This window comes from Trachypithecus francoisi, unplaced genomic scaffold (genome assembly GCF_009764315.1).
Source record: "Trachypithecus francoisi isolate TF-2019V2 unplaced genomic scaffold, Tfra_2.0 Lachesis_group2, whole genome shotgun sequence".
Taxonomy (NCBI): Eukaryota; Metazoa; Chordata; class Mammalia; order Primates; family Cercopithecidae; genus Trachypithecus; species Trachypithecus francoisi.
In genome coordinates, this window is record NW_022681465.1 from 137608000 (window position 1) to 137623536 (window position 15537).

The 15537-nt window shown below is 52.4% G+C and overlaps 1 protein-coding gene and 2 long non-coding RNA genes across 3 annotated transcripts; 2 read left to right on the forward strand and 1 right to left on the reverse strand.

The window, feature by feature from the left end:
- Window positions 1–67: 67 nt before the first annotated feature.
- LOC117065583 lies at window positions 68–4797 on the forward strand. Its single transcript, XR_004429979.1, has 2 exons — window positions 68–2198; window positions 4512–4797. It is a non-coding gene; the product is annotated as an uncharacterized LOC117065583 (long non-coding RNA).
- IL17B (interleukin 17B) lies at window positions 4070–9093 on the reverse strand. Its single transcript, XM_033180531.1, has 3 exons — window positions 8934–9093; window positions 6425–6714; window positions 4070–4403 (listed from the first exon to the last, which is right to left on the reverse strand). Exons 1-3 carry the CDS (start codon window positions 8952–8954, stop codon window positions 4172–4174), a joined length of 543 nt encoding a protein of 180 aa, XP_033036422.1. The 5' UTR covers window positions 8955–9093; the 3' UTR covers window positions 4070–4171.
- Window positions 9094–13350: 4257 nt separating this feature from the next.
- LOC117065584 lies at window positions 13351–14033 on the forward strand. Its single transcript, XR_004429980.1, has 2 exons — window positions 13351–13520; window positions 13867–14033. It is a non-coding gene; the product is annotated as an uncharacterized LOC117065584 (long non-coding RNA).
- Window positions 14034–15537: the final 1504 nt, after the last annotated feature.

Consider the following 15537-nt stretch of genomic DNA (forward strand, 5'->3'; position numbering starts at 1 on the left):
TGGGATTATAGGCACCTGCCACCACGCCTGGCTAGTTTTTTGTATTTTTAGTAGAGATGGGGTTTCGTCATGTTGGCTGGGCTGGTCTTAAACTCCTAGCCTTGGTGATCCACCTGCCCCTGGCCTCCCAAAGTGCTGGGATTATAGATGTGAGCCACCGCCCCCAGCCAAGTAAGAGGACTTTTGATGAAGAAGTTGAAAACATTGACTTAAGCAATAAAAAGTTTTTGTTAGTTATCATGGCTTTAAAGTCTAGGCATAGAGCACCGTGCAATCTCACAGTTCCATGATTTCTCTCGTGGTCAAAGATGGCCGCCAACAGCTCCCAGGAAGAGAAAGTCTTCTCTCGTAAGCAATGAACCAGATTTGGGGCTCGGCCAGTTGGACCACCCCTGAACCAATTCCTGTGGTCAAGGGAATGCCACATGCTAATTGGCTTGGGATTCAGATACGAGACCAGTAACTATGGTGCAGGCAGGGAGGGTGTGAGATTAAGCTGATTGGCTTAGAGCAGTCAGGTCCTATCCCTGGAGCAGAAGTGGTCTCATCCAAACTTCAAGGTCAAAGGGGGAAAGGGTACTGGAGAGAGAGAGGCACAATGTCAGCCACATGCAAATGGGGCTCTCAAGTCCAGTGAAATCGAAGTGTGTAATGGTATCTTTTCATGGTCTGTTTGAAATGAGGATGGCATGCGCTGTCATGGTGTAATTAATGATTGATACTGACCCAGCACTGGACAATACAAAACTTATCCCTGATAACCACCCCCTCCCTTGCATCCCTACAGAGAATATGTGCACAGAAGACACAAACCAAGGCAGTTAACATTCGATCCTCAGTCCTTGGCTGGGCTTTGGCTCCATGGCCAATCATGACTGCATTGGAACTGGCTATGTCCTTCAGAAACCTCCTTTACCTGAGTAGGCCCAAACAGCTCAGAACCAAAGCCAGCCAAAATGCCCACACTCCCTGCCTCCCCAAGCCCAAACCTGATTCCTTGGAGGCAGGGAGGAAAGAACAGATTCCAGAAATGAGAACCAACAGGAAGCCTTTGCCCCAGGGCTCACCCCAGCCTTCTCAGGCCTGGACATAAGCCCCCAGCAGCTCATGGACCCCTGGAAGAAGAGAGCATTTGCAAAGACAGCCAAACAAAACAGGAAAAGGGCCACACATCCTCAGTCCTGGATGCAGCACAGTAGACGTATAATATCCTTCATGGGAACTCTGCCTCCTGGAGCAGGTGACCCAAGCAAAATTTCAGGACTTTGGGGGATAAGGGGCAGCTGTAGAGGGTAGAATGGTGGTGGGTGATTGGCAGTGGCGAACCAGGGAGGTTGGTAAGGAATTCTTTGCTCTGACCCACCTATGAAGGCTATTAGCAGGAGGCAGATCTTGGGCTCCCCCTAGAGGCACTCATTCAAACACCGCGCCCCTGTGCACACTGGACACTGCCAGGTGCTGGAGGTGAAGCGCTGAGCAAGGGATAAGGCCCCTGTCTTGTGGAGTGCGAGCTTCTCGCTAAAGGAGGCAAACATGAAACACACTTAGACTCAGACCAAAGGAAGTTCCAGGGTGCTGTGTAGAGCCAGCTCTCCAACGGATCTGAGCTTCCTGCTGCTGCCTTTAAACTGGGAGCATGGAAAGAGCCAGCTGGGACTCGGAGCTCCGGCAGTGGCCAGCCCAGCCACCAAGGCCAAGCTTCTGAGTCACAGAATGGTAAGCCTGGAAAAGACCCTGGAGATCCCCAAATCCCATTTGTTCATTTCACAGATGAGGAATCTAAAGCCCAGAAGGAGGAAAAGGCATCATCCGTATGAAGCTAGCTGGTGTTTATGGAGCATCTGGGGGCTCCTGATGCTTGGGTAGAAGTAAGACACCCCCCTCCTACCACAATGAGGGGTTTCCCCACCAGCCCCTATGCCCCAGAGCACCTAGGGTCTCCCAGGACTACAAGCAACCCTCCTGCAGCTCAATTCTTCCCACACCCTCACCCCACAGAAAGGGCTTGGAAACTGTGGGCCCTTCGTGTGGGGCTGAAGTCTTAAGACCTGGAGAGCAGCCCCAAGGGTGGAGAAGCGGCTGCTGAAGGGATCAGCATGCACTGGCACAGGAAGTCTGTTTTCCATGTGTCTGGAACCCAGCCGAAGCTTCCCGGGGTAATTTTAACCAGTATCCACTCTAGAACAATACCAAAAAAGGTAAGTTACTTACCACCCCAGGCAGGCACATACCTAATCATTGGCCTTTCATGAATTAGACCCTTAAGACATTCAGAGCTAAAACTGCTTTAAGCACTAAAGTTAGAGCAGCCAAGCCAGGTATTCCTGTCCTGGGCCATTGGCCCTTTTATTAAAGTTAACTCTAAAGTGCTAGCTATTCTTACCCTCAGAATATAGTCTGAGCCCCTCAGCTGTCTTGTGGGAGAGAAGGTATTTTTAGACCCTACAACAGCTGATTTGGGATTTGCTGCAGGGGTTAGAGGGCCCAGGGGGAAGATTGAGTTGCTGGGGGCAAAGGGAGAAGTGGGGAATTGCATCCAGGGGTCACGAGTCAGCACAGCACGGACTTTAGCATATATCAGTCCACACTGCTGTTTTTGGCTTTTTTTTTTTTTTTTTTTTAACAGTCTCACTCTGTCACCTAGGGTGGAGTGCAGTGGCACAGTCATGGTTAACTGCAGCCTCAACCTCCCTAGGCTCAAGTGATCCTTCCACCTCAGCCTCTCGAACAGCTGGGACTACAGGCGCGTGCCACCATGCTCGGCTAATTTTTGTATTTTTTTATAGAGACGAGGTTTTGCCATGTTTCCCAGACTGGTCTCAAATTCCTGAGACTCAAGAAATCTGCCTGCCTCAGCTTCCCGAACTGCTGGTATGACAGGAGTAAGCCAGCACACTGCCATTTTTGATCAGCAGAGTATCTTGATATAAGCCAGTGTCCAGACCAGCAGCACCAGCATCACCTGGGAACCACCATTTATATATTAGAAATGCAAGAAAAACACTGCAAAAAAAAATGCAAAGTATCAGCCTCCACCTGAATCAGAAACTCTAGATGTGGGGCCCCGCAAGCTGTTTTAACAACCCCTCCAGGAGATTCTGATGCTCCCAGGAGATTTGGACAGGGCTGGAGGAAAGAATGATGACACTTCTCAACGTAAGAGTGTCTGTTCAAAACCAGGACTCCTCAGCTCCAAAAAAGTACATACATAAAAATTTCAAGGATGCACAATCCCAGGTGAAAAGCACCTGCTCTTTGGCAACCTGGAAGCCTTTCTTTGGGTCTAAGTCTGATCTGCAGAGAAATCTCAGAGCTGAAAAATACTTTAGATCGTCTCCTCCAACCAGAGCAGGCGTCTGCTCCATAATACCTTTGAGAAGCTTGGCTTTAACTTGACACTTTCAGAGATGGGGAGCTCCCTGCTTCAAAGGAGCTTGTTTCCAGTGACCCTTAAGTGGGTAGAGTTAGCTCTTGTTAACTCCTATATTGGTTATAGCAACCAAGTCACATTAACATGGTTGAAATACAGACTTATAAACCCAAATTAAAGGAAATACATGGGCCGGGCGGGTGGCTCACACCTGTAATCCCAACACTTTGGGAGGCTGAGGCGGGCAGAAGTCTGATCTGCAAAGAGGCCCGGGAGTTGAAGGTCAGCCTAGGCAACATGGTGAAACCCTGTCTCTACAAACAGGACAAAAATTAGCTTGGTGGCGTGGCACACACCTGTAGTCCCAGCTACTTGAGAGGCTGAGGTGGGAGTATCCCTTGAGCCCAGGGAGGCTGATGCTGCAGTAAGCTGTGACTGGGCCACTTCCACCCTGGGTGACAGAGTGAGACCCTGTCTCAAAATAAATAAAGGAAACACATGATGGCCCTAAGTGGTAGAGGTGACCACATTATTTTCTAATGGGCCACCTCAGAACTCAGAGTGATGAAACTCAGAACCTTGGAGAATTCAGAGTGAGGAAAAAATCCTCCTTTATATTAATCTGAAATCTACCTCCCAGGAACCTCCTACTCTGACCCTGGTTTTGACTTCGAAGCCACAAGAAGCAAACCCAAAGTCTTGCTTTCAAAAGTCAGTGTTTACTTTTCATAGGCCTTTCTTGGCACAAAGGTGCAGGGAGGATGGTCTCAGGCTGCTGGCCTGGCTTCTGGGCCAGGTGCTTCAGAAGATGCAGGTGCAGCCCACGGCGATGGTCTCCATGACCGCACGCTGGCGGCAAGGCCCTGTGCGGGGCGGTGGCGGGCAGAGGCGGCGGCGCACAGGCACCTGGCTGAACACTGGCACGCTTACCATGCTGCGGTCCTCCTGCATGGTGAAGGGGTTCACACAGCCCAGACACAGGCACCGTGCCTCCGGCAGGTCTGCAGGAATACGGCTGGGGTCGTGGTTGATGCTGTAGGGAGCAGGAGAAAGAGCAGAGCGGAAGGTGATCAGGAAAGGGCCAGTCAGCACCCATACCCCACGGCCCTGCCTTTCCTAGTCAAAGTTTTAATTTCCACAGCAAGACTGTGTTGGGCTGCAGGAAAGGCAGTAATCAACTCTGTGTTCCACGTGAGGAAACTGAAGATCATGGAAGGCAAGTTGAGAGCCCCAAGGTTATCCAGCTTCAAGGTCACCAGTCACCCAGCTTCCTTCTTTCACGCAGCCAGATGCCCACCCCAGTGCTAGGTTATGCTGTGGGGATCGTGAAGTAGCCTAAGGCCTCCCTCTGCCTGCCCCACCCCCACTGTGTTTATATTGTTGGGAAACTTAATCCACGGAAATAAAACGTGCATTATTTTTATTGATGCCTAATTTCCACTGGCAAAGAATCAGGAGGTCTGGGTTCTATTCTGACTTCATCTCCATTTATTCAACACTTACATGCTCACCACATGAGCAGTTCTGTCCTAGATTTTAGGTGTTCATTGATGAACAAAGCAGGCAAGTTCCCTCCTGGTGCTCTCATGGAGCCTCACATACAGGGACTTGCTTTGTGACCTGTCCTTTTCTGCACCTCGGTTTCCCCATCTGCTAAATACGGGACAAGGAAGTGGGTGAACTGGACCTGTGGACATAGAGCATTACCATCACCTTATGCTTGGGAGCTTGCTAGAAATGCAGAATCTCCTAAATCTGAAGCTGCATTATTTTTATCAGATCCCTGAGTGATTCATGGGCAGAGTCAGATGTGAAAAGCTCCGTTCTGGAGGATCTTTACCGACCCTTCCAATGGTCACATTCTGGAGCTGCACTGTTCAATGCAGTAGCCACTAGTTTCATGTGTCAAATTAATCAGGCTGAGCATGGTGGCTCACGCCTGTAATCTCAGCACTTTGGGAGGCCAAGGCAGGTGGATTGCTTGAGCTTAGGAGTGTGAGACCAGCCTGGGCAACATAGTGAGATCCTATCTCTACAAAAAGTAAAAAAATTAGCCAGGTATGGTGGTGCATGCGTGTGGTCCCAGCTACTTGGGAGGCTGAGGTGGAAAGATTGCCTGAGCCCAGGAGGCAGAGGCTGCAGTGAGCTGAGACCATGCCACTGTACTCCAGCCTGGGTGACAGAGTGAGACCCTGTCTCAAACAAAAAATAAAAAAATCAAAGTTAATCCCTCAGTCACAGTAGCCACATGTCAAGTACTCAGTAGCCGCATGAGGCTCGTGGCTACCGTACTGGCTTTACATCATCACAGAAAGTTCTGATGAACAGTACTATTCTAAAGTCTCAGGGTGTATGTCATGTGGCTGAAAAATCTCTGGCCTGGGTTTGTGAGTGAGGACCTCAGGGTCAACCCATTCCTTCATCTGTGGTCCTTTCTGTGGGTTAGGCACTGAGCGAGGAAGCGGAGCTACAACCAAGAGAGGACACTGCTGCCATCGTTATCCAGGGCAGCGGGTCTTGATTCCCACATCACAGCCTGCTGTGCGCCCTGACCACGTGGAGCTATAAGAAATAGTACTTTCTGGGCCTCGCTGCTGGAGGTTTGGATTGGGCGTGGGAATCCCTAGGTGATTCTGATGCTGGCACTGGGAAGGCCCAGGTCCAGCATGAGACACAGACGGGAACATGCATGGAAGTGCCACACCTGAGAAGGGCGTCAGAGGCCCACAGAGCAGAGGAAGTGACATCTGGGGAAAGCCTCGCAGGCACTTCCACGGAGACTCGAAGAACAATAAGGGCAGTGCTCTGCATGGATTTCTCATTTAATAAGACTCTGAAGTAGGTACCACTATTGCCTCCATTTACATCGAGGAAACTGAGGCCCAGAAAGGCTAATCCATTTGCCCAAAGCCTCGCAGGCGAGTAAGAGGCAAAGCTAGGATCCGAACCCAAGCACCCAGACCTCTGAATCTGAGATCTTAACCATTACAATGACTGGGACGTGGGAAAGGCCCCCGCCCCACAAAGACAGCTTGCCACCACTGCCCAGCCTACCTGTAACCCCAGGGAGACAGGCTTCTCTTGTTGGACATCCAAAGCTGCAAGTTGACCTCACACTTCCTCTTGGCCAGCTCCGAGCTGTTCCTCAGCTGGGCCACCATCTCCTCGATGTTCCTCTCATACTCTTCCATGCGGGCGTACGGTTTCACCCGTGACACCAGGTCCAGTGGCACCTGGTGAGGGCCAGGGGCCAGCGGCCCAGACCGCCCTTGCCCCTTCCTCTTGCTTTTAGGGCTCCTGGGCTGGCCCAGCCCCAGGAAGATGGAAATGGTAAGAAGGAACAGCTGGGGAGGAAAGCCACAGGTCAAAGGTGGGAGAGCCAAGTCTCTTTCTGGGCCAAGACTTGGGATCCATGGTCCTTTCCCATTGCTCTTAGGGGTCTCCCAGGCTCAAGTCTGACTCTGCCCACCATCCCCCAGCTCTCCCTCCTCAAATTACCCCGTTTCCTCTCTCGTGTGTGCTCCAGCCTCTGGTCTTCTCTCAGTCTTACTCTCAGCATGTTCCCTCCTGCCACACGGACTTTGCACAGCCTCTGCCTGCAGCATTCTGCCTCTTCACCTCCTGGACACCTTCCCACCCCTCGTGTGTCAGCTTTAGCACTGCTTTCTTAGGGATGTCTCTGGACTTTCTTGGGCTCTCATAACCCACACGCCTCTTGCATGACTTCAGTCTTATAGTTTGTATGTACGATTCTTTTATGTGTCTGCCCCCAACTCAGCATGGACTCCGTGAGGGCGTGTGTCTGTTTCCACACACTGTCATATCCCCCGTGTCTGCATAGCACATTCAGTGAACACTCGCTGAGTAAATGAATGGCTGTCCCCATCGCTGCCCTTCTGTCATTTATGTCTGAGAAGGAAGACAGTGAACAAGAAGACAAACACTCAGGTCTCACTAACGACAAGTCCAGGATGGGCCCGTTCAGGGTGTGGCTGGAGAAGAGTGGGGCCTCCTGCTTAGCTGTGCAGGGACAATGGCCTGGGAAACTTTTCTGGGTAAGGGACTTGTCAGGTGAGGCATGGCAGGCATGGGCTGAGGGAGTTGAAGTATTACAGGTATGGGAGGGGTGGGTTGGGGAAGATAAGAGAGGAGGTTTGAACTGGTTAAGAACTTTGCTGAGGCTAGGCACAGTGGCTTACGCCTGTAATCCCAGCACTTTGGGAGGCCGAGGCAGGTGGATCACAAGGTCAGGAGATCGAGACCATCCTGGCTAACACGGTAAAACCCTGTCTCTACTAAAAATACAAAAAAACTAGCCAGGCGTAGTGGTGGGTGCCTGTAGTCCCAGCTACTCGGGAGGCTGAGGCAGGAGAATGGTGTGAACCTGGGAGGCGGAGCTTGCAGTGAACAGAGATTGCACCACTGCACTGCAGCCTGGGCAACAGAGTGAGACTCCGTCTGGAAGGAAGGAAGGGAGGGAGGGAGGGAGGAGAAAGAGAAAGAAAGAAAGAGAAAGAAAAACTTTGCTGAATGGAATGGAATGTTGATTAAGAGTGGGTGGGAGGAAGAGGGGATGAGATGAAGTTGGGAAGATGGGCAAGTTGTGGGCTAAGGACATCCTGTCCACCTGCACTGCCCTCCTCCCCTGAGCCTTCCCTCTTCCGGTCATCCCCCAAGCCCTCCTCACACATACACACCCCACCCATTGCCATCCACTTCTCCCTCCCAGCACCACAGCATCAGGAAAGCCTTTGGCTCACAAGGAAGAGGACTCGGGCCCGGCAGAACCCAGACTCCCCAGGAATCCAGAGAGAGAAGGGACAGTGCCTGCGTGTGAGGCAGAGCTCCCAGGATGGAGGCACCTCTGACTCCTCCTAAATTGAGATAGGCGCCCTATGTTCCCTGTATGCCTCAGCTCACACCCCACAGCCCTAGCCCATGCCTGCTTTATCCAGGCTACCCAGCCAGTCTTGACCCTAGAAAACAAGTTGCAGCAGAGCCCCTCTTGGCAGAGGTAGTTGCTGGCACCAAATCTGCAACAGAGATGCCAGTTGCTAAATTCTTCCTTTTTGGTCCTAGATTCTAGTGCAGAAAAAAATGTCTCCCTAACAATAGGCTCTCTCATCAGAGTTTCTCACAGGGCATTCTTAAACTCTGGCTCTCCACTCGGAGAACAGAGAATAGAATCAAAGTCCCCCTCCCTCACTCTCCAGATGGGACATTGAGAAAGAGAAGGACTTGCCCAAGGTCACACAGCCAGGACCTCAGAAGCCAGGTCTGTTTGGAAAAACCCCACTGACTGAGTTTGCCGGGATCTCCCCAGACACCTCTGGTCTGAAAAGGCTTCAGTGTGCCCCGGCTGAGCCCCATTCAGGAGCCTGCACTGCTGGCCATGGCTACAGTAACCAGTCTCTGTTTCTTTCTAGTCCTGGGGGAGAAGACAGAGAAGTTGCCTCTGCAGATTCCAAACCAAATAGAGGCAGCCATTAATCAATAGGAAAGAAAAACTGACATATTTGGGCTCTAAAAAGGGGTGGGGGTGCAGCAGGGAAGCTCTACATACCAGGTTGTGAGGCCAGTCCATTCCGCCAAGCGGCAAGGTCAGCCTGCAGCTGCTGCCCGCCCGGAACCCCAGATGCCGCCGAGAAAATGGCAGCAACAGGATGGAGCGAAGCAATTATAGCTCAACTAGGGGCTGCTGGGGGAGTGAGTGGGTGGGCTCGTCATCAGCTGGGAGCCTTGGGCCCCCAGCTGGCTAAGCCTAGCGCAGTGGCAGACAGTGAGGGGCGTGGGGGCAGGCCAGGAGCTGGGCTGAGGTGCCCAGGGGCTGTTGACCAAGGGACAATGCCCTGTGTGTCTGGTGGGGCTCTGGCTGGTGGCACCTCCGCCTGTGGCCTGCGGCCGGCCGCCCAGCCAGCACCCACAGGGCCAGCTAAGACAATCAGCTTCGTTTGCTTTGGGGATGGCAAGGGGTTGAGGGTGGAGGAGGGATGGGCCGTTGGTTGGTCAGGAGAGCAAATGTTCTCAAATTGTGCTGGCCAGAAGCGGGACACAGGCCCCATCTCCCAGGGAAACAGCCTCAGGCGCTTCAGCCTCTGCCGGCCCCAGGTGAGTTCAGCAGCCCTGGGAGACCAAAGCCCAACCCCTCTAGATCACAGGGAAACTGAGGCTGGAGCCAGAAAGGGACTTGTCACTATTAACAGTGAGTTAGAGGTGTCAGAGCTGCTATTTCCACCCTGTCCCCATCCAGGGTTCTATCCACCACCCCATGTTGTTTTTCTTGGGATATTTTCTGCACAATTTCAGCCTGCTGTGAACATATTTCTGAAGCTGTATGCCCTCACTAAGGCCAAGTTTCAGATCCATGAGGACTTATGGCTGATTGTTCTGGCCTTCCTGACACAGCACTCTCCCTCCTGGGGTGGTCTCCACTCTCAGAGCCTGTGTGGCTACATGTGAGCTTCACCGTCAGCCACAGTTCCCTCCTCCGTAAAATGGTGGGTGTACCAGAAATAGAAGGTGGCCTGGCCCATTCCCTCCTGAAATCTTTCTGAGCCTCAGTCCCCACATCTCTAGAATGGGAAGAATCATGGCACCCTCTTAAAGCTGCTATAAGGAATGAAGGAAATAACCTGTGTTAAATAGCCGGCAACAGTACCTGGCGCATAGTAAGGGCTCAATAAACACTTAGCAGCTGTTTATTATAGAGATTATTATAAAATAATTGTCTAATGATGATTATAAATACTAGCTGTTCTAATTAGCATTAGAGGTAGCACGGTTCTCATTTCTCTACTGACTCTCCCTTCAACCCCCTCAGACCCACCCTCCTGGCTGCTGAGAGAGGTCTAGGCCTCCAAGACTCAGGCCACAAGTTTGTGAGGTCAGATGACCCCAGGGACAAAGGTCCTGAAATCACATGCTCAACTGACCAGCTCCTCTGGCCAGTGTCTCTCACCTCAAGTGAACAGTCCAGCCTGACGTGAGCGGGCACATCCACCCAGGGAGGTAGGAATGGCGGGAGGGAATGTGAGGAGGACAGAGGAGGGGCATTGTGAACAGACACTGAGGATGGCCCTGTCGTGCTGAGGGCCGGTCTTGGCCATTTACAGGAATCGTCTGAGGGGAAGAACGCAGGGTGAGAGGCGCTCCTGAATGTCACAAGATTAATCTTTCCGGGGCAGGCTTCCACAGCATAACTGAGACGCTGGCTGGGGCTTTGAGCATGAGAGATGCCACCATATTTGGTCAAATACTAGACAGGGCTCTATTCTATCGTTGGAAACTCCAGAGGGAGGGGGACTCTGAAAATACCTCCTCAGGCAACAAGGGCCCCGCCCCCACCGCAGGCTGTCCCGGCCCCAGCCCCATCAGCGGCAGGGCGGCCTGGCTGTGTTCTGCGCTGGCTCTCTGCACGCGTTCTGCTGTTGCTAGCAGTGGGGTCCCACAGACATGCAACTGGGGTGACCCTCCCATATCCACAGAACAGTGGCAAATTAAAAGATGGATCCTGGGGTATGGGAGACCGCTGAAACCAACACATTCTCCTTACCTGCTGGCAATACACACCCTTCACTTCTGCCTCCCCAAGCCAGGACTTACTTGTCAGCTTCCCCGGCTCCAGCTGCAGAGCTTGCTACTTGAGATTTCAGGCTCCCAGCCCCAGAGATGCTGAAGTAGCGGCACAAAAATCTGCATCTTAGCACGAGCCCAGTCTGAGCGACATGGGTCCTCACCCATCATCTGGCCCCCTCCTCCCACCCATTTCACTACAAGGAGACTTGAGTAAGGGAGGGTCCTACCCCAGCTCACACAGTGCGTTTGTGCAGAGCTGGGAGCAGAACTCCGTCTCCTAAGTCATTCATTGCTCTTCCCTCAGACTTTATACAAACAGCTCCGGGCCAGGCTGGGCCTCCTTGCTGGTCTGGCAGAGACCAAAGAGCCAGGCCAGTCCTTGTGGGGGCCCCAGATCCTTCACAGTGGGGAGGGGAGCTTTGGGGTCTCCTGGCAGATGCTGTGAGGAGTCAGGCATGAGCCCAGCAACAGTCATTGGTTCTCCCATTCCTGGCCATCTGAGACCAGGAGGGAGACCCCTTCTTCCAGCCTTGGTTTCTAGAAACCCCTGGAGGGTCATCTGCCCTTCTCGATGTCCTGAGTGTGCACCCAGGCAGGCTTGTGGTACCCAGCCCCAGGACTCAGTGCCAAGCCTGAGAGGGAGGCGCAAGAACTGGGCTTCCGGGGCTCCCACCCCACAAGCGAGGCTGGGGTCCTTGGGTCTTTACACGCAGAGGATGGCCATCATGTGTGAATGAAGGACTGGGCAGATGAGCTACAGGAGAAGGAGCAGTGGGTGACCAATGTCTCACTCAGAGCCCTCTACGGCAGGCCCCGTCAGGAGCAGTGCTGCACTTACCAGCAGGTGGCGCCACTAGAAAGCCAGCCAACCCTGAAAAATGTGCCGACCCTGAGGGAACTTGCAGTCTGCCACCTCTTTCTCCAGGAGCGGCCCAGGACTGAGAATGAGGGGATGGGGCGAGTGGGTGGGGCCCTGCGCCTGTGCCTGGCTTCCAGAGTGACCCTTTTGTTGATGAGGACCAGAGCCTAGGAGACATCAGAGCCAGCCAGGAATGACATAGCCGGCCAGGGGTCAGGTTGGGGCTTCTGTCTGCTGAGTGAGTGATTGCCTTTACTTTGAGCAGCTGCTGTGTGCCAGGCCTCAGGCATTTGGCACCTGGACACCTTAATTTACAGAAAATAACAGTAACAATAAAAGCTGCTGCTTAATATCCACTTACTGACTGCCAGGCCCTAAGCTAAATCCTTCATGAAATCCTCCAAATAACACTGGGTGAGGTTCTAGTTTTATTCTGAATTACAGATGGGGAAACTGAGGCTCAGAGTGGTTAGTCACTTGCCCACAGTCACAGAAGATTCACAGCAAGTTTGTCTGACTCCTGCACACACTGTTCCCTGCGGTGGGGTAAGGAGAGGGGCGGCAGCCAGGGGTGGAGGGGGAATGTCCAGTTGGTCAGCTGGTCATTGAACGCGGTCTGTGATGGCCTCAGCCTTGATCCACGGCCTCAAACAACCTGAACCCAGTAGGTTCGGGTGCTCACTAGACCCACGCCCAAGCCCAAGTCATCAAGGGGATGCGAGAGCTCCCGGGGGGTCGTGGGGCACCCAACAGCATTCCTGGTATGTGAACTAAAATATTGATACATTGAATCAAACTGACTATAATACAGGGAGGCCATGCTGGGACAGAGGAGGAGGCCAGAGCAGAAGGACGTGGAGAAGGAGTGCAGCTGGGAGGGCAGAGGTCAGGCTCCACAGATGGGCTGGCCTGAGTTTCAGCCCTGTCCCTTCACCGCTGTGTCATCTTGGGAATGTTAATTGACTTCTCTGAGCCTTAGTTTCTTCTGCAAAGTGAGGATAATAATAACTTGGCTCTCAGTGGATTGTTGTGAGGATCAAATGAGATAATGCATGTTAAAGTGCTTAGCACAGTGCCTGGCAAAAGTAAGTACCCCATTAATGTTAGCTGCAACCGTCATTCCTACAGTTAAAACGAGTTTTGAGTTGGCCCTTCAAGAATGCTTCTAGTATGTTCCTAGGGAGGAAGGGCATTATGAAGTGGGGACACGGCTAGAACCAGCAGAAGAATGCAAAGGTGCCTATCCAGTGGGTCCACCCTAGAGCGTTGGCAAGGCCAGGGGGACCCAAAGGATTGGGTCTAAGAACTTGCCCAAGTGGACCCAGTAAGATCAGGGAAGATGGGAAGAGGCTAGCCGGCGCCTTTGCTGGCTGCGGCCAGGAGGGTGCAGCCCCCTGGGGAGGTCCTGGCTCTCTTGCCATGCCGCCCTCCTCTCCCTCCCTGGTAGGAGTCCTTCTCCCAGGCCCATATTTGCACAAATGCCTGCCTCACTGCTCACTCCGGAGCCCCAGCCAAGAGGGGCTATTTTAAGATCCCTGGACGGGAACACTGTTGGTGGGAATAGCCCCAGCCAGCAAGCTCCCAGTTCTCAAAAAAAGGAAAGGCCTGGGTGAATGGGCGGTCCCTGGGGTGTGCAGAGGGGCTGCCACGTCGACATGACCCACTGCCCAGGCCAGGTGCCAGCATCTCCTCCCCACAGGGGGATGTGAAAGAAATGTGAGTTGGGGTAGGACTCCGAGAGGTGGTCTTGTTCACTGGTGACTGGGTCGCCTAGGCCTCTCTTCTGCACAGCATCCAGACTTGAAAACACCAAGTCTGTGTTTCTGGATTGCAGACTGACTCTACACTGTGCCAAGTCTCTTGTTAGCACTCACCACCCTTCGGCCATCAGGGGTAGGGGATACCTCATCCAGCCCCTACCAGGGCGGGAACACTAAGTGCCTTTGCTGGGAACCATCAATCTAGGAATATCATTTCTCTCTGAGGATGCACAGTCCATTTTTTAAAACTCTGGTTGTTGAAAATAATTATAATTATAAAAGCTTTCTTTTTTATTTTGCAGAAGCCCTCCTCCTGTGGGGAAAAGACTGCAGACTTCAGGCAATCGTGGTTGGACATTTGCCCTGCCCCTCATTATGTGGTCATGTCCACCCCCGTCACTTCAGTGGGCCTCCGTTTCCTCATGGGGTTGTTAAAATGCATTAATCATTAAAATTATTGTTTGCCTGGTACATAATGGTACTTAATATTTGGCAAGTTTGGGCTGATATTTTCTAGTTTGGTTTGGTTTTATATGTGCCTGAGTTTGTTGTATAGTGTTTTTGTGGGTGTATGTGCTATTTTTGCTTTTTGATTATGAAGAGCCAGTATAGATTAATATTTAAAGCACAGACTTTGAACCAGAGTGCCCTGAACCTCATCCCTGCCACGTAGCAGCTAAGTCACCTTGGGCAAGTGACCTAACCTCCCTGAGCCTATGTCCTCGAAAGGGAGGTGGGGGGTTAACAAGATTGTGTGTGGCAAGTGCGTGGCACAGGGAATGGCCCTGCTATTATTTTGTCATATACATTGTTCTTAGTTCTTCCCAATCAGGTGGCACAGAGCAATTCTAGTAAGCTCAATTCTAGCACTTTCTAACTGCCAGAGAGTCCCAGAAATAAAATGGACTGCCCTGGAAAAGAGTGATCTCTCTATCAGCAGAGACCAGAAGACCAGCCAGGAGGTTCTGGAAGAGGAAGGAGTGGCCCAGGTGTGTGTTGCGGGGTGGAGGGGTTGTTGAGCTTTTTTTCTTTTTTTTTTTTGAGATGGAGTCTCGCTCTGTAGCCCAGGCTGGAGTGCAGTGGCGTGATCTCGGCTCACTGCAACTTCTGCCTCCCAGGTCCCTGTTAAGCAATTCTCCTGCCTTAGCCTCCTAAGTAGCTGGGATTATAGGCATGTGCCACCATGCCCAGCTAATTTTTGTATTTTTAGTAGAAATGGGATTTCACCATGTTGGCCAGGCTGGTCTTAAATTCCCGACCTTATGATCTGCCCGCCTCGGCCTCCCAAAGTGCTGGAATTACAGGCGTGAGCCACCGTACGTGGCCGGTTTTTGAGCTTTTAAAATTCCCTTCCAGCCTTGAGAGGTCCAGATCTGATGTCCAAGACCTCAGGCTCCCATGCGGGGCTGTCAGGCCTGCTGTAGCTCACCCAGACCTGGGACAGGAAGGAGTGCAAGAGAGCCTGTGGGGACATGGAATAAACAGCCTGTCTCCAGGGCAGACAGAGGCGCCAGGCCCCCTGCCCACTGAAGTGTCCTCCCCTCAGTCCCGGGGGATGTTTATCCTCTGCTCAGAGTTTACAGGACGTCTGGATTCACAAGATCCGGAATTCTGACTTTTCCCCCAAAGCCGTCAACCCCTCCTCTGGCTGGGTGGGTCTGAGTCTGTTTTGGGTGGAAGGCCCCAGCCCTGCCCTCAGCAGAAGCAGGAAACAGGTACAGAACAAGAAATGTCCTCTTCAGCCCCCGAGAGCCACTCCTGGCAGAGGAAAAGGCCACATCTGTGGGGGCGTGAGAAGAAAACAGTCAACGTCTCCCAGCGGCTGCGTAGGGAGAGGAGTTCTGGGGGCTCATGGGCTGCAGGGGCTCACGGGGCAGAAAGGACTTCTTTTGCAGGTTGGGTTCAAAGGCCTGCACCCCAAACATTAAGCTACACACCGATGGTACTTATCAAAGTCTGCCTTGCATATTGGC

Coding starts and splice junctions, on each gene's coding strand:
- IL17B (XM_033180531.1), bottom strand. CDS start 8,954: ATGGACTGGCCTCACAACCTG. Junction 6,715..8,933: donor TGGACTGGCCTCACAACCTG/GTATGTAGAGCT, acceptor TTTCCTCCCCAG/CTGTTCCTTCTTACCATTTC. Junction 4,404..6,424: donor CTGTCTCCCTGGGGTTACAG/GTAGGCTGGGCA, acceptor TGCTCCCTACAG/CATCAACCACGACCCCAGCC.